The sequence below is a fragment of the Lepidochelys kempii genome, chromosome 11, assembly GCF_965140285.1.
Source record: "Lepidochelys kempii isolate rLepKem1 chromosome 11, rLepKem1.hap1, whole genome shotgun sequence".
Taxonomy (NCBI): Eukaryota; Metazoa; Chordata; order Testudines; family Cheloniidae; genus Lepidochelys; species Lepidochelys kempii.
This window is the reverse complement of record NC_136390.1, coordinates 60,070,318-60,092,017: the sequence shown is the minus strand read 5'-3', so window position 1 is coordinate 60,092,017 and position 21,700 is coordinate 60,070,318. Positions and strand designations below refer to the sequence as shown.

At 42.8% G+C, this 21,700-nt stretch overlaps 1 protein-coding gene and 1 non-coding gene across 3 annotated transcripts in view; both read right to left on the bottom strand.

Annotated features, from left to right (window-relative positions):
- The window catches only part of NOP58 (NOP58 ribonucleoprotein), a 36,206-nt gene extending 17,788 nt beyond the window's left edge, over positions 1–18,418 (bottom strand). For both annotated transcript variants that reach the window (XM_073306444.1, XM_073306443.1), the window contains exons 1-7: positions 18,212–18,418; positions 11,379–11,455; positions 8,919–8,971; positions 6,799–6,923; positions 5,708–5,844; positions 4,338–4,402; positions 1,926–2,060 (exon numbers count right to left, since the gene is read on the bottom strand). In XM_073306444.1, the coding sequence (XP_073162545.1) occupies positions 1,926–2,060; positions 4,338–4,402; positions 5,708–5,844; positions 6,799–6,923; positions 8,919–8,971; positions 11,379–11,455; positions 18,212–18,256 (637 nt within the window). In that variant the 5' untranslated portion in view covers positions 18,257–18,418. The remainder of the gene's footprint in view (positions 1–1,925; positions 2,061–4,337; positions 4,403–5,707; positions 5,845–6,798; positions 6,924–8,918; positions 8,972–11,378; positions 11,456–18,211) is intronic.
- LOC140896010 (small nucleolar RNA SNORD70) lies at positions 8,552–8,640 on the bottom strand. Its single transcript, XR_012154424.1, has one exon. It is a non-coding gene; the product is annotated as a small nucleolar RNA SNORD70 (small nucleolar RNA).
- Positions 18,419–21,700: the final 3,282 nt, after the last annotated feature.

The window sequence follows — 21,700 nt, the reverse complement described above, 5'->3', positions numbered from 1 at the left end:
TTAAGTAAATCAAAAACAGAGGGAGTATAAAGAGGTAAGAGCCAAGTGCATCAACATGGAAACACCTACCCATTAGGGAGGAATAATCAATTGCACAAATACAAAAGAAGAAATGACTGCCTAGGAAGGAGTACTGTAGAAAAGGATGTAGGGGATTCTAGTGGATCACAAACAAAACACGAGACAACAAATACTGTTGCAAAAAAATCACGCATCATTCTCGGATATATTAGAAGGAGTAAAAAGAAAAGGAGTACTTGTGGCACCTTAGAGACGAATTTATTTGAGCATAAGCTTTTGTGAGCTACAGCTCACAAGTGCTGCAAGAAAGTCACGAGAAGTAATTCTTCCACTCTACTCAATACTGAAGGCCCCAACTGGAGTAGTGTTTGTCCAGTTCTTTACTGAATTGTGGTGCACAGATGTGGACAAACTGGAGAAAGCCCAGAAGAGAGCAATAAAAATTAAAAACATGACCTACGAGAAAAAATTAAGTTTGTTTAGTCTGCAGAGAAGATTGAGAGGAGACGTAACAGTCTGTAAAACGTTGTTAATAAAGAGGATGGTAATAAATTGTTTTCCTTAATCGCTGAGGACAGGACAAGAAGTAATGGGCTTAAATTGCCGCAAGAGAGATTTTAAGTTACACAGTAGAAAAACTTCCTCATTGTAAGGGTAATTAAGCACTGGAACAAATTACCTAAGAAGGTTGTGGAATCTCATCCTCGGAGGTTTTTATATACCTCTAAACCATTCCAACACCTGTCATGAATGGCTTAGATATATGCAGTCCTGCCTCAGAGTAGGGGACAGGATGAGCAAGAATCTGATAGGTTATTAATCATAGAGTATCAGGGTTGGAAGGGACCTCAGGAGATCATCTAGTCCAACCCCCTGCTCAAAGCAGGACCAATCCCCAATTTTTGCGCCAGATCCCTAAATGGCCCCCTCAAGGATTGAACTCACAACGGTGGGTTTAGCAAGCCAATGCTCAAACCACTGAGCTACTAGATGACTTATCAAGGTCCCTTCCATTCCTACATTTCTATCAGTTTCTTTTTCTAAATTCCAAATGTGTAAATCAGCATACAGGTCTGTTAAGCCAGTTCAATTTGAAAATGACTGCCCATTCTGAATACAATTTGACAAATAAAATCCCTGATTTTGTAGCTTCATATAACTTAAAAGATGGCAGATTTCTCAAGGGTGAATTATTTTTTGGCAAAATATAAGATAATTGGGAGAATGGAATCACATGAACGAATTTATGCCAGAACTCAAGATTTCCTAACATATTTAAACATTTTAAAGAACTGCTAAGGTTAGAAGTTTTGGACTCACCTAATACAAAGGGAGAATTCCAGGAAAAGAGAGAAGTCAGCCATTTAGCACTATCAAGACCTAATTTAGTCCTCCCCAATATGCTATAGGAAACTCCCTTAAAGCCCCAAGTTCCTCTCTGAACTGCAAAGCTACCACATCACTGTACAAATCAATAGAAAAAACCACGCCTAGATGTTGAAATGCAGATGTCCACAAGATTAAACCCACTGTGGTCTCAGGGAATACCAAAAAATACTAAGTTTCTCTCTCTATACATCAGTTTTAAGCAATAAATTCCCAAACTGTGGTCTGTGGACTAACAGTGGTCTACAGAGCACTTGTTAGTGGTCCATGGAGAGCTGGCCAGTGCTAGCTCTCCTTGTTTCCAAATGCTAGATTACAACAAACTATTGCCAAATTATATTACTTTCCTAACATCAATTTCCCATATAAGCGTTTTCTAGAGCGTCACTGAGATGATACATGATTGTGAAATGGGCTGCACATTAGTGAACAGCATGAAATCTGGTCCACAAAGTGCTATTAAGTTGCAATTCATATTAATACTCAGTCTCCCATGCATGCTCAAAATTGTTACTCACCAACTTTCCGCACACATTTACAGTATGTTAGGTTATCTGCGATGATTTTGCCTAGTTCAGGGAAGTGCCAGCCATACCATTCCCTACAGCGCATGATATAGTTATTCAGCTCTTTATCTAGGTCATCAAGAAGGGCTGCAGATAGGACAGACATGTTAAAAAAAAAAGTATAGTCTAAAGAGGAACATTTTAATGTCAGATGTAATGAACACTGCAAAGGGAAATATCAAGGTATTTTTCCACAATGTTTTCTTTGCATGAATACAAATATCAATGTACTGTGACAAGGTTGGTCGTCATTTTATTTTAAAATCACTGAAGGATTTGTTTCAGTGAAGAAATGTGTTTTGCAAATAAAATAGATCAAATTACACACTATGCTGAAAGAACACTACTGTTCCATAGTCAAACATTCAAAAGTCAGGACATGCCAGAATTAAGGATGCTGAGGCAACCCTGTATTCTCAAAGGGAGCTGTTTTATCTTCCACAGAAACAAGCCTCAGAAATTGAAAGTTACTTCTTAGTAATACACAGTTTGATGAAAATCCTTCAAACCTATCCCTCACTCCATGATTCCACTGTTAATTTTACTGGGCAACATACATGCTCTGAATCTTCTGTACAAAGCCACTTTGGAATAGACTTTCTGAAAGTTTAACTGGTGCTAATGTGTTTCCCCACAAGTAGCTACAACCAGGAAAGGTTCAATTTAAACATCCAACACACAGGGAACTTAGGGTTATGACTAACATTCTATTCTTAACGCATCCCAATGTGCCTAGATTTTGCAGTGTTCGGGCAGCGAATAATCCCGTGTAAGCACAAAGATGGGCACAAGGATGAGTTTTGATTTTGAATTGTTTTATTTTGTTCATTTTGTCAAACTCTTCATTAAGCCAAACTTTTATCATCTTCACAATAATGTAAAAGAACCACTAGTTAACATGATGGTAAGGCCTGAAGTTCCATCACAGGGACCTGCCACTCAAACGATGAGCCTCTTTCACATGTCATACACTGCATAATGTATTGCATATGAACAGTTTCCTGCAACAGTGATGGTTATAGTGAAACAAAGAGCAGCGGTTTCGCTATCTGGGAGCTCAGAGTCATCCATTCCAGATGGTGGGATTGTGTCTAAGGTGTAAAGTTTAGCCCTCTAATCAGTTTTTTTCTTTAAACAGAATACAGATGTCAAAAGCCACCCTGTCCGATTATTTGATATTTAAATTACAGTAGCACCCTGCGGCCCAGATCAGGATTGGGGCCTTGTTGTGTGAGGCCCTGTACAACCAGATGTAGATACAAACAGCGTGGAGGTGATACACTATGTTAAAGTTACTACACATGCATAGTAAATGAAGAACGCCCTCCTCCATATGAAATCTAAGTTACACTTTGCGTTTGAGTTAAGTGTGAAGAGACCACATAGCCGCCCCCACCCCCCCACATTCAATAATGAAAGAAACTGAAAAGATTTAGTTTCAGCCCAGAGAAATTATTTTCAATTGTAATAACCCTTTAAGCTTATTTAAAATATAAACATACCTAGAACTAATGCAATAGGCGGTATACTCCAGTGCTGCAGATACAAGCTATAAGCTTATTTCTATTACAGCAGGGTAGAACACCCACTGAACATACTGTTACAAAGCCCCAAGGCTACAAGCATTTTCTTGTAATGCAATACGGACATTCCCATCTGCTGTCTCAGCAGTAGTGATGAAATTGTGAATTCAATCATTATTTTCAGCTCAACAAGATTCCACTGACAACAGAGCATGGAATTTGCCTCACTGAACTGTTCCGTTCACCACTGCCTGAGAGTGAGCAACTCCATTGTAACACGCATCCTTCAAGGAAAAGGAAGGGTTTGTCTGAATATTCTATTTTCCATTTGCCAAAGAAAGTTTAGTCTGTTTCCCTTAAGAAAAGCCAGCATGCAGAACATGGTACTACCTGTTAGTTATTTTCACGCATCTTTAGAACTGTTACTGGGTTGTGGTCTCAGTTCACTTCACTCAAGCTACCACCACAAATGACACCCACAGCAGACGTACCAACAACCAAATACTTAGGGGAACAACTAACTTCTTGTCACTAGTCAGGGTGAGTCACACTGGGAATTGAAGCAATGGGAAGCTTGAACTGCCACTGTATGTGCTATAGCTGTTTTCTGGATATTAAAGGTCTTCACCTTTTAATACCACCCTCTCCAATTATTTGATATTTAAAATTACAGTAACACCTTCCATAAGCAATAGTTTTTAAAACTTCTGCTGGGTTGATTCAAACTGCCCTGTTATACTAAAACACTAGCAGAAATCTTGAAAAGGGCACATTTTAATAACTGTGATAAAAGTTAGCTGCCCCTGCAGAATACTTAAAGATGAAATTCTGATATACTTACAGATTGCTTGGACAATCATTGTATCTACTTTGTCTGGGCTGAATTTCAGCTTGTATCGGGAGAGGCTAAAAACAAAGATATCGTTATTAGCTACACCCCTGGCATTCCATTGCAAAAACCATATATTCTCCACCTGTTTTATTTTGCATGAATGAGTCCAGCTGTAGACTCATTCACACTTGTTTAATTTAAAGCCAAGGACTGGCCTCTGCTGGACATAATGGGAAGTTTGGAGAAGCACTGCTGCCGGTCGGTCCCATAACAACTGCAGCACACACAGTACCCAGTATGATGGGCGGAACCAAGGCACCAGAAAGGAGAAGCATGACTGGCTGTCTGTCCCTCTGCATAGTCTACACGCACTCAGTGGCAGGAAATTTGCTGTTAGTTACTTTTTGCAAATTTCTTCACAAAAACAAACAGCACAAGTATTTCCAGTTTTGCTGTGGCTGGGACTGATCCATGGGTAACAGTGTCTGTGAAGCGGTGAAACTCAGGAGTATGACTGTAAAGAACTAACAGATAAACTTCCCTTGTCCTTCTATCCACATTTTAGCACAAGCCCCACATATATACTTTTAAAATACGTTCTAGGATCTCGCATCACACATTTGGATTATGTCAAAATAAAACTCTGCATGTACATAGGGATTTAGATCTTCAAAAAGCTGCACAAACATCAATTCTCTCAGTTAGTCCAGCAAGGAAGGTAACGATCTCCATTTTAGAAGAATAAACTAGAAAGGTTCAGCAACTTGCCCAAGGCCATGCAGTGAGTTCATCTCAGAGTCTGGACTGAAACTCAAGTTTCTGGCACCTAATTGTGTACTTGTCATGGCTCTGTGTGCAGAGCTACTGCTCTGCTTAAATCTACAGTCAAGAACACTGCCTTTATTTAATGTTTATATTATGTACCACTGGGATATGTACAGTCATGGAGATATAAATTACATATCTCCATGAAACACTGAGTCCAACATTTACATTAAGCACTGAGGTATCAGATCTCAGTGGTGTTGGATTAATTTAAAATTAAATTTTCATATTGTCAATGACTGCATTTTAAAGAAGATACTACTCAATTGCATACGTAATATACAAGAAAAAGCTACTCAACTCAGGTTAATGCTACAGCACATATTGAGAGGTCTGACTGGCACCTATGGTTCTAAACACAGTGAACCTTGCAAGAGCTTGCTTCTAGAGCAAGTTTTAACCAAATTAATGTGCTTAGACTTTGGGCCTAATCCTGTATTCATTTCACACCCCAGACTCCCTCTGATATCAAAGGGAGTTTTGGGTGTCCAAGGATGCAGGAATGGAATAAAGCTGGTGGAAAGTACAGAAGTACAACTTCAATGGCAACTTACCTATGCGCCAATCCTAAACACATAGCTGCCATTTCCCGCGATGGAAGGCCAGTGATAAGCCCCTCGATTTGAGAACGAATTCCTCTCATCAGTTCAGTAACCATTGGGCTATGAATACAACTTAAGTTCAGCTTGTCCTATAAAATTAAGGTGAATATTAGGTGTTAACCAAGTTAATTAAATCCTCTTACAAATTCTCTTTCAATACTACTATATATTTATAGTTTTTCTCCTACTAAGGTATAATTGTTACCCATTTATGCTAGGCAAAAAGTCAGAAACAGTGACAACCTTCACGGGTAATAAACATCAGGATTTCCACTACTGTAATAATCATATGTATTTTGCACTTTAACATCCTGATATCAGGAGCAACAAGGACTTGTAATAAGGTCCTGTGTACTCTGCCCCTAAGCTCTGGGGCAACACCAGGATTGTGTAAGTGATTAGTTCTACACTGCATACTAATTTTTAAGCAGTTTTCTCTAACCACCACCTACAACTGTGTCATTGAACAGAACACAGTAGGAAGCAGAGGGTTCGGTAGCTGGCTCTGGTTCTGAGGAAGGAATGAGAGATGGTTTGGGTTTTGAAATCGCAGAGACAAGTGAGGATTTTAGAATATAAACCTAATGCATCTCCTCTATACTTCCCCCCCTTTCAGACAAGGGCTGGAGAATACATGCACATATTTGGGGATTATGGGGAATGTGAATTCCCAGCAACCCTTATAACAACCAACAGTGAATAAGCACATCAATTGGATGTTTCTATAAATAAGGTCAGTAGGGCAACAGTTTGTATTTATGCTGTCTGCTTTCACAGCTGATACCCCACTGAGAAAACAAGAAGTGTGCACATCCGAGTGCTGTTTCAGTTTTGTCCATTTGCAGAGCAGACAACATCCTATCAAATTATATTCAGCTCACATCTGAAAATTTCTCTTTCCATCTAAGAACTAGAAACTTTTTTCTAATGAAAGCTCAATCTGCAGCACACTCCATGGCTACAGGACCACAAAACACAAAGGCCCTTATTCATAACATCTCAGCAGAATAAAACCAAATTAGAGAAGCAAAGTCAGTTTTCACCTTTATGACACCTCCGAGTTTGGCATCTGCTATGGCCAGCTGTTCATGGGCATCTTTTGCCACGATCTTCTTTAGAATTTTCTTCAAGTTCTTGCTGAGCTTGCCCTCAACCAGAGCTGTGGATGCTGTAGAGGAAAGAAGAGAACAAAGATGTGGCTAAATAAACAAACAAACAAAGCTTTCTAAAATCTAACAGGTATTAAAAATACCATGTCCAACTTGATACACAAGGCTGTACACTTACATTCACACCTCTGCAAGCTACTATACTAACCAAAATTGCAGTTGAAATTTTTTGACCCTGCGGTCATTTAAATGAATGTCGTAAAATGTTAGCACATTTGCTGTTCTTAATTTGAGAATATTTCTCCTCTAATTTTTCCCTCCTCCCTATATATGGAAAAACACCAGGATTGACTCCTAATTCTGCCAACTTTGTTAAAGATAACAGTCCACCAACTTCAGAGATATACTGAACATCCCCAGAAGCAACTCTAAGAAGATTTGGCATATAATTGAGTTACCCAATCCATTTTCAGACCCCCTGAAGTCATACATCACCAGCCACCACAGGCAATAGTCCAGTATTTACTCTCCGCTGATGATGTTGCAATATCCATGAAAGCCCACTGAAGCATGAAGTCAATTTGTGGGGATGGCAGAAGTCAGATACGGCCCTTTTTAAGGTATGTGATGTGGATTTGAGGAGTTTTAAAAAGAATCTTTATTTTGAAGTATAAATAAATCTATAAAAGCTTCACAAACCCACATGGCATATTTTAAGAGGACACTTATGCAACTCCCTTGACACGTTCACTCCATGCTCCAGTGACCTTCTGTGATTGGTACAACATTTACAGCCTAGCGTGTGAAGCAGAACCCAGTGACCCATTATTTTAAAAAAACCTGAAAGAAAGAAATAGAAGAACAAATGTAACTGCTGTGATAAATGCCCTCTCATCATTGCTATTTGGGACATTAGCTATGTAACCTTAAATCTGACAGATAGTTCTTAAACCATTTGATATTTAAATAATGCTTAGCTACATATTTATCACTTCTCTTCAAAACAATTTACAAATCCATCATAGCAATAATCATGTGAGCTAGGTAGTTTAAATATCCCTGATTTCACAGATTCCTCAACTAAGGCAGAGAAACTGGGTGATTTGCCCAACTCACACAGCTTCAGTATCACAGTAATAGTTAGTGCAGTTAGAATCCAGGAATTCCTGGCACCCAGTGCTATAACAAGGCCACACTCATGCTAGATAGTGTGCACGTACGTAAGTGGGGAAAAAACAAGAATTTCAATCTCAGTTATGATTTCATTGCATCCCATGTTTAAAGGTGGTCTCCTTTCCTTGTTTTGTTTTTTATACTAGTGATCCCAACAACTCTAATGTAGTGAGACTCATTGTTTGGCCAAAATGCTACATTTGACATTTATCAACTGATTTTACTGTTATGGACACACAAAAACACTGCATTCAAGAACAGGAGTCAGGCCACCCGTAAATAACTATTAGCCTATGTTCTTCTATCACTTCAGTTCAGATTATTCAGAGCCTATAATGCTTTTGTGCTTAATTCCTAAGAATCACTCAAGTGGCAGGTTTTGCATGAGACCTACAAATAATTCAGGAATTCATGATCATAGAGAAATAGGCATTTATTGAATACACAAACATATCCATCATACATTGCCACGGAGTGCAGCGTAAACAGCCCTAAAGCATTTATTACTAGCATTTTATCTGTTGTCTCAGTGGTAGTGACGAAACGTTGAATCAAATCATTAGAATTCAGTACCAACGACAATACATCATTGACAACAGGGTTCTATTCTCTACTGATTTGTGCACTCATGACCATAAACACAGGAGCAAATAACTAGATTTCAATATTTTTATCTAGTGTCCAGAGGCATGGCAGCTGCCCCAGAAAACAAATAGTTATGTTCTTTGTTCTGAAGCAACTGTAATCTAAAAGATAAACAATGAAGACATAATAAGAGGGTGAGAGGAGAGTATGAGGCATATAATGAAAATATGTGATTGGTTCTTTTCAGAAAGAACCCAGCTGCAAAGTTCAGAGTTAACTTTCTCATCTTTACTTACCAGCAAGTGCTTCTGTTGTGTCCTGAAACTTTTCAAAGTGTTTCAACTTCACTCTAGAGAAGAGAAAATGTATTTTTATATTCAAGTTTACAATAGAATATCCCGGTCCTTCCCTCTTCCTTTATGATGCATAGCATCTGTGTTAACTTCCCAAACCCCCATCATAAATACCTACTTCCCTAGAACATCACAGGAGGCTGAAGTTTGATTTTCAGATCTCCCAACCTCCACATGAAGGGAAAGGGAGTCCGAGTCTTGGAACTGTAGGTCAGCTTTCAGACCCCTGTTATTTCATCACCCAAGTCCCACAAAGATCTTGCTAGAGACCTCCAAAGAGGTGAGAAATCAACACCTACTATTTCTAATGAAAAAATACATACAAAAAATTTGAAAAAAAAGTGAGGCCATCTTTTTGTTTTGCAGTTCATATTTAAAAGACATCAACTATTCAGATTTCAACACTACTCCTTTGATTAACGAGTGAGAGCAAAGAATATGCTCTCTACTGTAGCAGAGCACCAGGTCTACTAGAGTTGAGGTTACAAAACTCTTTGTTTCCAGGTTGACTCTTCTAAGAGCTCTACAATCCAGTTACTTGGATTTCCTTGAAATTTACTGACTCTCATGGCAGCACAAGGTAGTCATCCAAATTTGGGATCATTTGACCAAGGGATTCCTGAGATACAGGCCCCCCCCAAAACAACTTTTCTTAAAGTTAACAGATTGTATTTTTTTCCCCTGTATTTTCTGTATTTTTTCTGTATTTTGCATGGCACCCACTACCCCTTGGAGGAGCAATACTGAAACCAGCATTTGAAAAAGTTTAGCTCTTCAGATAGGCACATTCCTAACACTCACAAAAGCCAAATGGATTACACTGCACATGTGCAAACAGTGCCCAAGAGGAATGCTAGGTAGCCACGACTCACAAAACCTGTATGAGTCAAGGGGACATATTACAGCCAAACCTGAGCAACACCCTGGCACTGTAAGTTTTAATTTGGCCTTGATGAAAAAGGCGGGGGGGGGAGAGAGAGAAGAATGAAGGCATGTATCTACAATCTGTGTTTTTTGTTTTGTTTTTTATTTGGAGGAAACAATCCAAGTATAGCAGAAAATTCAGAAGGCTCAAACTATTTTTGAAAAGAAAATAAATTACACATACAAATGTTCACTTGGATGGGGAATTAGGGGGTAAGGGGTCTGGGACTGCAGAGAGGGGAGAGAGGATAATGGGGCAGGAATAAATGGGTGGCGGAGCAAGTGGCAAGGATATGGGGTGAGAACACAAGATGGCCCCACTTTCCCTTCCTATGTGTGACCCACAATCCGCGGTGTCAGACTCCTCCCTGCCCCTCCACATGAACAGACATCTGGGGAAGCCCTACCCTTCTGGGTGAGAAGCTGAGAACAGCCATGCTGGGAGCATGCACCAAGAATACACTGTTGAGGCTGAAAGGTAAGGGGTGGAAAACAGTCACACTAAATGCATATCACTGGCTCTGGGGATGGGGTATGAGAACACCTACTGACATTCATGTGTGTATGGAAGGATTTTCTAATCCCCATTAGTTTACCAGGTCCAAGTAACCTATGGACAGTTCCCAACTACATCAGCTGTGACACCTCCTCAGGCCCAACTTCCTCCTCCTTGTGTAATCTTCCTTTCTGTTATCTAAAGAGTTGCACTTAAGAAGCCATCGCGACCCAGGACAACTATCTCCAGACCCAGATTTCTGACTCTAGTCCAATTCTGATTAATCTGTGTCAGAAAAAGTTGTGTTATCTTTAACAGAAGCAAGGTCCCAGATAAAGCTATCCTCTCAACTTACTAAATTGCACTTGCGTCATCTCCAACAGCAGCTCAAGGTTTATGCTGCAAGGCTGAGTGAGACCAACGTCTTTTCAGAAACATCAGAACTGCATAACTGGACCAGACCAAAGTCCATTTAAGCTAGCATCCTGTCTGAGAGTGGTCAGCATCAGACATTTCAGAGGAAGGTGTAAAAAGCCTGCAGTGGGCAGATGTAGGATACTCTGCTATAGCCACACCCACCCATGTTAGGTTTCACCCTGATCTCTAATACTCTGACTGGCTTAACCCCTGAAGACTGAAGTTTAATATATCTTCCAAAAGTTTGTCAAACTTAGGATACTCTTTATATCCATTTTAATGTCCAATCCCTTTTAGAACATTACGTTTTCAGCTTCAACGCCTTCATGTGGCAATGAGGTTCACAGTTTAATTATATACTGTGGGGAAAAAGTATTTCCTTTTATCAGTTCTGAATTTCTCACTTTTTAATTCCACTGGATCTCCCCTTGTTCTTGGGTCAGATCGTTCTTCTAACATTTAAAAGCTCTGAACTATACTGAAAACAAAGCAAGGCCTTGCTCCTTAATCTGAACATGCAGTTATCTTCCAAAGCCAGGCTGCCAGCCCCTCATCAAATGGCTTACATTTTATTTGCCTTTTCAGGTGTTTCAAATTCTCTCCATAAACTGTCAACTTCCTGGAGCTTCTTCTCATCTAGGACCTGTGGATACAAGATAGAATCATTAAACCAATGTTTAAAGATGTTTGGGATCATTGTCCAGTATAGAAACCCTGACCCCACTTTTTATGGTGTGTCCTTCCTGAAAGCCGATGTTAACTGAGTCAATGGGTAGCTCTTAGCCATCCAGTCTGTGACCACTGCTTACCATTTTCTCTCCAGTTCTGCCCCACCAATATTTGATCATGTTAACAGCATTTTACTTTCAACAGGAACACAGCTACTGTATTGTTTTTCACCCCCCAATAAAGGCAGGCCATTTCTGAACACCTACATTCTCTCTCTCTTTTTAAGAGCCAGCCTTAGTAGCATGTGTCTCATCGCCAGTGACCCGGGACCAAACTTACTACTGCTTTGTGAACACACCAGCTGATCAAGGACACTACCACCAATGGGAAAATACAAAACAAGTCACCTTCACAGAGAGCCTCAAGTTACTTGAGGAAGAAAGAGGCCACTTCTAAAACAGAGCTCACCCCCTTTGCAGTACAATAAATCCATGCCAATACAGCCTCAAGAGTAAATTTTAAAGACATTACACTTGGTTAATACACTGATATTTCAGCTTGCTGTCCAAAAAAGAAATCCTTTAGGGGGCAGAGGTGAGTTGAGATCACAGTTATACTTCTCCACCATATTTCTGCATTCACTTAATTTGCAGTGCACGAAGTCCTGGTCTACATTACAATGTTTCTCCTGCCAATGTAACTCGCCCACTACCCTGACCTAATAACTCCACCTCCGTGAGAGGCATAGCACTTAGGTCAATGTAGTTAGGGAAATGCAATGTCCATGTAGACACTATTACTTACATTGCCTGTTGGCTGTCAATCCCATGCCAGGCTCACAGCTGGAGCCACCCCACCTCTCACCCCAGGGCTGACAGCACTGGGCTCATGGCTGAAGCCCCACTGTCAGCCCATCAGCCCTGGGGAAAGGGGGATCCAGTGGTGAGCCCCATGCAGGCCTGATAGCTCAGGCTGTCAGCCCCGCCACACTGTCCCCTTAAATGGGGGCAAGCACTCCGGGTAAGGACATGCACCACTGACAGGAGGGTAGTGTGGATATGAAAAACTGCAGCAACTGATGTGGTGGCTGTATGTCGACATAATTTAGGTCAACAATTTTGTAGCGTAGACAGGGCCTGAGAATTCTTAGTAAAACGCAAAGGAGCACTGAACTAATCTTTTTCAAAGATATAAATGTGGTTCTTTGTACCATGTTCAAAAACCACTGTGATTTGTCCTCACAAATCAAATACAGCACAACTACAATTTAACACAGAAGGAATGCTGAAATCATTCTGGGTACCATGCAAATGAGCGAGCCACTTCGCTTCCTCCCAGATTTCCAAATCCAGACCAAGATGGTTCTTTTGAACTGTATTTTTTCTTTAACTTAACTATTAGCTAAACAAGTAAACACAGTAACACATTTCCCACAGAGCTATAAAGCAAAAAAAGTCTCTGGGCCAGCTAATATCTTCCCTTACCTATTGCAGTGGTCCCCAAACTTTTTTACCTCGCACTCTCCCTTACCCATCTGCGCTCCACTGGCCCACGGAGTTGGGAGTGGAGGATGCAGACAGAGATAAGGGGGAGGAGGCTGGGGCCACAGCTGGACCCTCTGCCAGGGGTTAAGGCCTGCAGCCAGACACAGATCCAGCAGAGGATCCCCAGGCATGGGGCATGCAGCCAAGACCCCGGGCAGACAGCTGGGAGCGGATCCCTGAGCGTGGGGCTGGCAGCCGGGACCAGGAGCGGAGTTGGGTGGCAGTCCCTCCATCCCCATTCTCCGTGGGGGCCCCAACTACAACACCCTCGCAACATACTCTGCGCCCTCTTAGACATGCCCAACAGACTGAAGTCCTCTACTGAGTCCCCCAATTCCAATTCCTCCTTCTTATTCAGAAATTAACTTTTAAACCAGTGGTTTTCAACCTTTTTTCATTTGCGGATTCCTAAACAATGTCAAATGGAGGTGCAGACCCCTTTGTAAATTCAACCTGTGGTCCATGGACCACTGTCATAGAAGTCTTAGGCTGAAAACTGACTAACCAGAATTCAACTATAAATGTTGTAAGTTCTCGGCAAGGCATTTGACACAGCGTGAGAAAGGCGCTAAACTGTGCGCTTCTATGGTGGTAACAGCACTTCTGGGGTATTCACATACATTTGACTGATGAGAGAACCAGAATGCCTTTTCTGGGATCTGTAATCTGAAAAAGTGCCACCATGGCTTAACAATGAAGGAAAAGAAGCAGAGAGAGGCAAAAAGGCATCCTTTAAAAAGTGGAAGTTAAATCCTAATGAGGAAAACAGAAGAAGGAATAAACTCTGGCAAATGAAATGTAAAAATATAATTAGGAAGGCCAAAAAAAGAATTTGAAGTACAACTAGCCAAAAACTCAAAAAGAAATAGCAAAAAAAAAAAAAAAAAAAAAAATTAAGTACATCAGAAGCAGGAAGCCCGCTAAACAGCTAGTGTGGCCACTGGATGATCGAGATGCTAAAGGAGCACTCAAGGGTGATAAGTCCATTGAGGAGAAACTAAATGAATTCTTTGCATCGGTACTCACGGCTGAGGATGTGAGGGAGATTCCCAAACCTGAACCATTCTTTTTAGATGTCAACTCTGAGGAACTTTCACAGATTGAGGTGTCAGAGGAGGTTTTGGAACAAACTGAAACTAGACAGTAATAAGTCACCAAGACCAGATGATATTCACCCAAGAGTTCTGAAGGAACTCAAATGTGAAATTGCAGAACTACTAACTGTAGTCTGTAACCTATAATTTAAATCAGCTTCTGTACCAAATGACAGCAGGATAGCTAATGTGACACCAATTTTTAAAAAGGGCTCCAGAGGTGATCCCAGCAATTACAAGCCAGTAAACCTGACTTCAGTACCGGGCAAAGTGGTTGAAAAAATAGTAAAGAACAGAATTGTCAGACACATAGTTGAACCTAATTTGTTGAGGAAGAGTCAACATGTTTTTTGTAAAGCGAAAATCATGCCTCACCAATCTACTAGAATTCTTCAAGGGGGTCAACAAGCATGTGGACAAAGGAGAGCCAGTGGCTATAGTGTACTCAGATTTTTCAGAAAGCCTTTGACGAGGTCCCTCATCAAAGGCTCTTCAGCAAAGTAAGCTATCCTGGGATAAGAGGAAAGGTCCTCTCATGGATTGGTAACTGGTTAAAAGATAAGAAACAAAGGATAGGAATAAATGGTCAGTTTTCAGAATGGAGAGAGGTAAATAGTGGCATCCCCCAGGGGTTTGTTCTGGGACCAGTCCTGTACAATATATTCATAAAATGATCTAGAAAAAGGGATAAACAGTGAGGTGGCAAAATTTGCAGATGATACAAAATTGCTCAAGATAGTTAAGTCCCAGGCAGACTCAAGACCTACAAAAGGATCTCTCAAAACCAGGTGACTGGGCAACAAAATGACAGATGAAATTCAATGTTGATAAATGCAAAGTAATGCACATTGGAAAGCATAATCCCAACTATAAATATAAAATGATGGGGTCTAAATTGGCTGTTACCACTCAAGAAAGAGATCTTGGAGTCATTATGGATAGTTCTCTGAAAACATCCACTCAATGTGCAGCGGCAGTCAAAAAAACAAACTGAATGCTGGGAATCATTAAGAAAGGGATACATAAGAAGACAGAAAATATCATATTGTCTCTACATAAATTCATGGTATGCCCACATCTTGAATACTTTGTGCAGATGTGGTTGACCCATCTCAAGAAAGATATACTGGAATTGAAAAAGGTTCAAAAAAAGGCAACAAAAATTATTAGGGGTATGGAATGGCTGCCGTATAAGGAGAGATTAATAAGACTGACTGTTCAACGTTGAAAAGAGACAACTAAGGGGTGGGGGGATATGATAGAGATCTATAAAATCATGACTGGTATGGAGAAAGTAAACAAGGAAGTGTTATTTACTCCTCCTTATAACACAAGGACATGGGGTCACCAAATGAAATGAATAGGTAGCAGGTTTAAAACAAACAAAAGGAAGTATTTTTTTCATACAATGCACAGTTAATCTGTGAAACTCCTTGCCAGAGGATGTTGTGAAGGCCAAGACTATAACAGGGTTCAAAAAAGAACTAGATAAGTTCATGGAGGATAGGTCCATCAATGGCTATTAGCCAGGATGGACAGGGATGGTGTCCCTAACCTCTGTACGCCAGAAGCTGGTAATGGGTGATGGGATGGATCACTTAATGATTACCTGTTCTATTTATTCCCTTTGCGGCACCTGGCATTAGCCACTGTCAGAAGACAGGACACTGGGCTAGATGGACCTTTGGTCTGACCCAGTATGGCTGTTCTTACGAAACTTCATTTTTCATAGTCACCTATTGTTGATGCCTTACACAAGTCTGCAGACCCCCAGGGCTCCATGGACCAGAGGTTGAAAACCACTGATTTTAATGAAGCCCTGGCTCTGTTGAGTTTTGGATTTCTATATCATTTTACAGGCAGACAATGTGGCTCTAGTAGCAATAGCACAGTCAGAAACATCTGGGGGGAGGGATAGGTCAGTGGTTTGAGCATTGGCCTGCTAAACCCAGGGTTGTGAGTTCAATCCTTGAGGTGGCCCTTTAGGGATCTGGGGCAAAAATTGGGGATTGGTCCTGCTTTGAGCAGGGGGTTGGACTAGATGATCTCCTGAGGTCCCTTCCAACCCTGATAATTCTATGATCTATGATCTAGAGAAGGAAGCTACAGCTAAGTAGAGCAAAAGGTAACATCAGCTAAGAAGTTCCACTTCAGACTAGCACGGCCATGTCCCAATTCCAATCTGGGCTGTTGCACACTATCACAATACAAATATCATAAAATAATTTAACATACTCTAAGATAGGTATTTTTGGCTGAATCCTGCTGGTGGCATTTTCTAAAATTAATGCCGGGTGACTCCCCTCCTTTCATTATAAATTTCTTTTCTACACTCAGACTCTGTGCTTGCAAGAGGGGAAGTATTGCCTCTTAGAAGCATTCAGGGGATGGTGTGTAATTTCCCCATGTTACTGGTTTTGTGCTCTATTGTTCAAAAGGAACCCCTAGATATTAAGCCAGGCCCTGGTTGCTGCTGATTCCACCTGGCAGACGGGTTACAGATTACACCAGTTCAGCAGCATGGCGCATCAGCCTATCTCTGCTTATGTAAAGATAGAAACTGAATCTTTGCTTTTCAGGTATAGTGGATGAATTCTCCCAATTTCAGCCAGAATGCAAATGCACGTGTACACCAGTCAAGCCAAGCATTTTACATAAAAAACAACAGATGAACTTAAATTCAACACACCTTGTAAATACAGTATTTAAAATATATTAGTATCATTGCTATTACGTTTGCCTCAGTCCTTTCACTTAGGAACTACAGGCATGATATCAATTACAACAAATGCTAAAAAGTCCCAGAAATTGATGCAATGTGAGCATATTTAAAGGGAAATAACTGAGGACTAGTCAGGGGCAAACACCACAATTTCTGCTAAGAGTTGATAGAATTCTGAAAGCTTTTGTTTTGTTCCAAAACTGCTGGTTAAAATTAAAAACTGCATTACCAGCTTGTTGTTCTTGGATGTGAACAGGAAGTCAGTCTTTGATAGCACAAGAGATCACAATGAAATGTTGTAGCTGTAGACCTCTGGCCACTGACATTTACAAAAACAAGGAAGCGTCCTTGTGGCACCTTAGAGACTAACAAATTTATTTGGGCATAAGCTTTCGTGGGCTAAAACCCACTTCATCAGATGCATGGAGTGGAAAATACAGTAGCAAGTATATACACACAGTACACGAAAAGATGGGAGTTGCCTTACTAAGTGGGGAGTCAGTGCTAAGGAGGCCAATTCAACAAAGGTGGAAGTGGCCTATTCTCAACACTTGACAAGAAGGGGTGAATATCAACAGAGGGAAAGTTACTTTTTATAGTGCTAACGAGGCCAATTCAATCACCTGCACATCCTCCAATGTGGTCTAGGCCATCATGTCCCAGCAATGCCCCTCTGCCATGTGCAGTCTCCACGCAAAAGAATAAATGTTTTTGCTGATACAGACTAACACGACTACCACGCTGAAACCTGACATTTACAATTACACTTAGTCAAACAGAATACTGCAAACCAAACCTCATACATCAGGATAGAAGCTGACCTCTGCAGGGTTAGCAAAGGCATTTAAACCTGCACTACACTGCATGATGGGTTATGTCCCTTTTACCCCGCCAGACGCATCCACGAATTGCCACGGCCCCAGGCAGGGGTCACACCTACCCTCCAAGCAGCCAGGCGAGGCAGACAACGATTTCGTAGGGCAGGGAGCGGGAGTAAATCCTCCCGGTCCCGTGCGAGCCTGCTCCCGCCGCCTGCACACCTGGGGCACGCCAGGGAGACGGGACTCCGCACCAGAGCCAGGCCAACTCCTCCCCCGACCTCGCTCCCCAGCTAGGCTCGGGGCGCCAGGCGTGAGGGCCCGGCCCGGGCGACCAGCGGCTGACGGAGACTGGCCGCTCACCGCAGCCACGTGGGTGGGACCCAGACCCCGGGCACGGCGCGCGCGCACGCACCCCCTCCCCCGCGCTCCTGCCGCAGAAGGGGCCTCGGGAGCTACGGGTCGCCCCATCCCCCGTGCGCGAGCCCGGCGCGCCCGGGGAACGGCGAGAGGAGGCGGCGGCGGCGGCACGCGGCCGGCCCCCCGCCTCACCTTGAAGACGGCGTAGCCGGCCGCGGTCTCGAAGAGCACCAGCATGGCGGGCAGAGGTGCGGGGCCGGGCCGGGCCAGCGAGAGTCAGGCGCCGCCGGGGGAAGCGCGGCAGGACTCGGCCACGTGCGGCGAAAGGGCCGCAGCTCCCAGCGGCAAGACGCAGCGCACACGGCGAACCGGAAGTGAGGAGACCGGAAGCTGCCCGGCCCCGCCGGAAGCAGGGGGCGGGACTCAGCGGATGACGGAGCTGGAGAGAGAGGGAAGAGCGCTGGGCGTGGCCCCAGTGGATGACGGGGCGGGGCTGTGAGAGAGGGCGCGGGGGCGGGGGCGGGGCTGAGCGGGTGACGTGACTGGGCTGTGAGGAGAGGGCTCGGGCTCGGGCCCGGGCCCGGGCCGGCTGGGTGGCAGGAGGAGGCTGTGGGCGGGCTCAGAGGGGGTAAGAGCTCTGCTCAATCCCGGCTGTTGATCCCAGGGCTCCTGGCAGCCCAGGGGTGGCGATGGCCCTGGGATGAAGGGGGAAGCCTTAGCAGCAGGCGCCTTGTAAGCAAGAAGTAATTATATTGATTAGGCCTCAGCTGGAGCCTTGTGTGGCTGGTTCTGGGCCTCACATTTCAGGAAGGATGTGGACAAATTAGAGAAAGTCCAGAGAAGAACAACAAAAATGATTAAAGGGCTAGAAAACATGAGCTGTGAGGAAAGATTCAAAAGACAGGGTTTGTTTAGTCTGGGGCAGAAGGGACGTGATAACCATTTTCAGCTACATAAAAGGTTGTTACAAGGAGGCAGGTGAAAAATTGTTCACGTTAACGTCTGAAGATAGGGCAAGAAGCAATGGGCTTAACTTGCAGCAAGGGAGGTTTAGGTTGGACATTAGGAAAAAGTTCCTGTCAGGGTGGTTAAGCACAAAAAATTGCCTCAGAAGATTGTGGAATCTCCATCACTGGAAGTTTTTAAGAACAGGTTAGACAAACACCTGTCAGGAACGCACTAGTTATTATTTAGTCCTGGTTTGAGTGCAGGAGACTGGACTAGATGACCTCTCAAAGTCCCTGCCAGTTCTATCGTTCTGTAATTGTATAAGTCTGTGGGGCTGTCTTGTGCATTCCTCTGGAGTTACATTCCTCCGGAGCCCCCAAGCTGTTGGGAGGCTCATGTAGCTGGTACCACTGTGATCATTTCTGCAGGTGACTACATTGTATTTTATCAGGGTTGTTTGAACCCCTGCCCCTTCCTGCCCCCCCCACCCCGAGTGTCCTGGCGGTTAATAAGCTGCAGGATATACCTACAACTCACATCAGTGTAGAAGCTGGCTCTAGCTCAGAGTTGCTGAATTGTTTGGATTTCCAATTGGTAAGACAATCCAACTTTACGTTTTCACTCTTGCCCGTAGACCTGTCTTGGGCTCTAGGCTTGTGAGGTTCACAGAAAATGTAGTCTGATGCCTTCATTTTTTATTAAGATGGAGGAATGGATCTGTTCTAAGTAGTCCCCCTATTCTGACCACTTGTATCAGATGCTTAGACAGTGTCTAATGGAAAAGGAAGTATGTGTATGTATATATATATATATATATATATATATATATATATATATATAAAGCTGATATAGTTCTCTCTACCCCAAAACAAAGTCAACGAATGTTTCTGCACTTCCATCTGCTTTCCCCTTTCTAGTCTTCCCTGTCTCCTTCTCTCACCTCTTTAGCCCAAACCAATCTCCTCTGCAGCTGTTTGTGCTCTGGAGTATGACTGTTGGCTTCTTCCCATCTACCTCTATCCTGGTGGGCTCCAGGATCTTCATCCAGCAAGTCTGGCCTCAGTGTCTTCTGCCCTATTGGAAAATGGCTCTCCAGCACAAGAATTTAAGCAGGCTCAACTGGCCTTCAGCTCTCTGGTGTCTCAAGTGTTGGATCTGAATTGGTTTGACATTGGCCTCCTCCATCCCCACACCTGGGGTGAGTTTTCAGTTGTAGGGCCTTTCTGTCCATTCATGTACTGGCTGGAATCCATTCTGAAATCAAAATAACTCCTTAGGGAGGATAGAAAGGCCATTAGCACCTACAGCCAGTGCTGGTAGGGTATACTGGCTATTCTGGCTCAAGCTGAGCTCTTCACTTAAGGCCATTGTAAGACGATTTTAAGATAAATGGGTTAGTTACACATATGTTCTTTGTAGCTTGCGTAGACTGTAGGTGGTTAAGCAAATGTAACAAGGCCTTGAGAATAACATGTTAAAAAGTTAGAAAGTGGCGTCTAGCAAGACAAGATCTGGAGAGGATGCTGAGCTTGGAATATGGCTAATAAGATAAAATGGAAGTTTCTGGAAAAGGGGCCTCTCAACAATAAGAATTTATTACAAACTCGTTCTAACAGACAAAGAGAAGTTGTCTTGTGATGTGATAAACTTATAGTAACCTCCAACATACTAGCGTTATCTTAAAATATGGGCTTGTGTAAGGAGGTGAACCAAGCTTTAAGATCCATAAATTTAAGATAATGTGAAAGAGAGGCCTCACAGTCATATCTTGTTTCAGCCAAGGCCAAGAAAGAGGTCAACCACAAACTGGCCAAAACCTGTTTTTTATAAAGGTCAGTACGACATCGCTTGTTTGTTGTATTGTATAAAAGAACCAGGCTTGCTAGGAGTATTTATCAGATTCTTTCTGATACCCTGGCTTGCTCCAGCATAAGAGGGTTATCTCTGGGGCTCATCCTTTTGTGAGTATTTTGATCAAATGCTTATGAATGTTTGTTACTGTTTGGGTATAGTAACTGCTTATTATTTAGGCTTTTAGACATGTTCAGAGCAAGTGTATAAATACCATTGGGCCTTTGGATTTAATAAAGGAATTGATGGTTACATTCATGTCTGGTGGTATCCTATATTACTAATACCTATAACAATGATTCCAACAGCCATATAATGACATTATAAAGCACTTTTAGCAGAAGGATCCCACAGTGCTATATAAATATTACTAATAGATTTACAAACTATATGCAGGATTTTTTTCACACAGCACTGAAGTGGAGCAACTGTTTAACGTTGCACAGCAACATTACATAACAGTTTAAGACAGGGGTGGGCAAACTTTTTGGCCTGAGGGTCACATCGGGGTTGCAAAACTATATGGAGGGCTAGGTAGGGAAGGCTGTGCCTCCCCAAACAGCCTGGCTCCCACCCCCTCCCCCTTCCCACCCCCCGACTGTCCCCGTCAGAACCCCCGACCCATCCAACTCCCCCTGCTCCTTGTCCCCTGATTGCCCCCTCCAAGGACCCCCACCCCTAACTGCCCCCCCCAGGACCCCACCCCCTATCCAACTCCCCCTTTCCCTGGACTGCCCCCACCTCTATCCACACCCCTGCCCCCTGACAGGCCCCCCAGGACTCCCATGCCTATCAAACTGGCCCCTGCTCCCCATCCCCTGACTGCCCCCCAAAGAACCTCCACCCTATCCAACCGCTCTCTGTTCCCTGACTGCCCCCCCA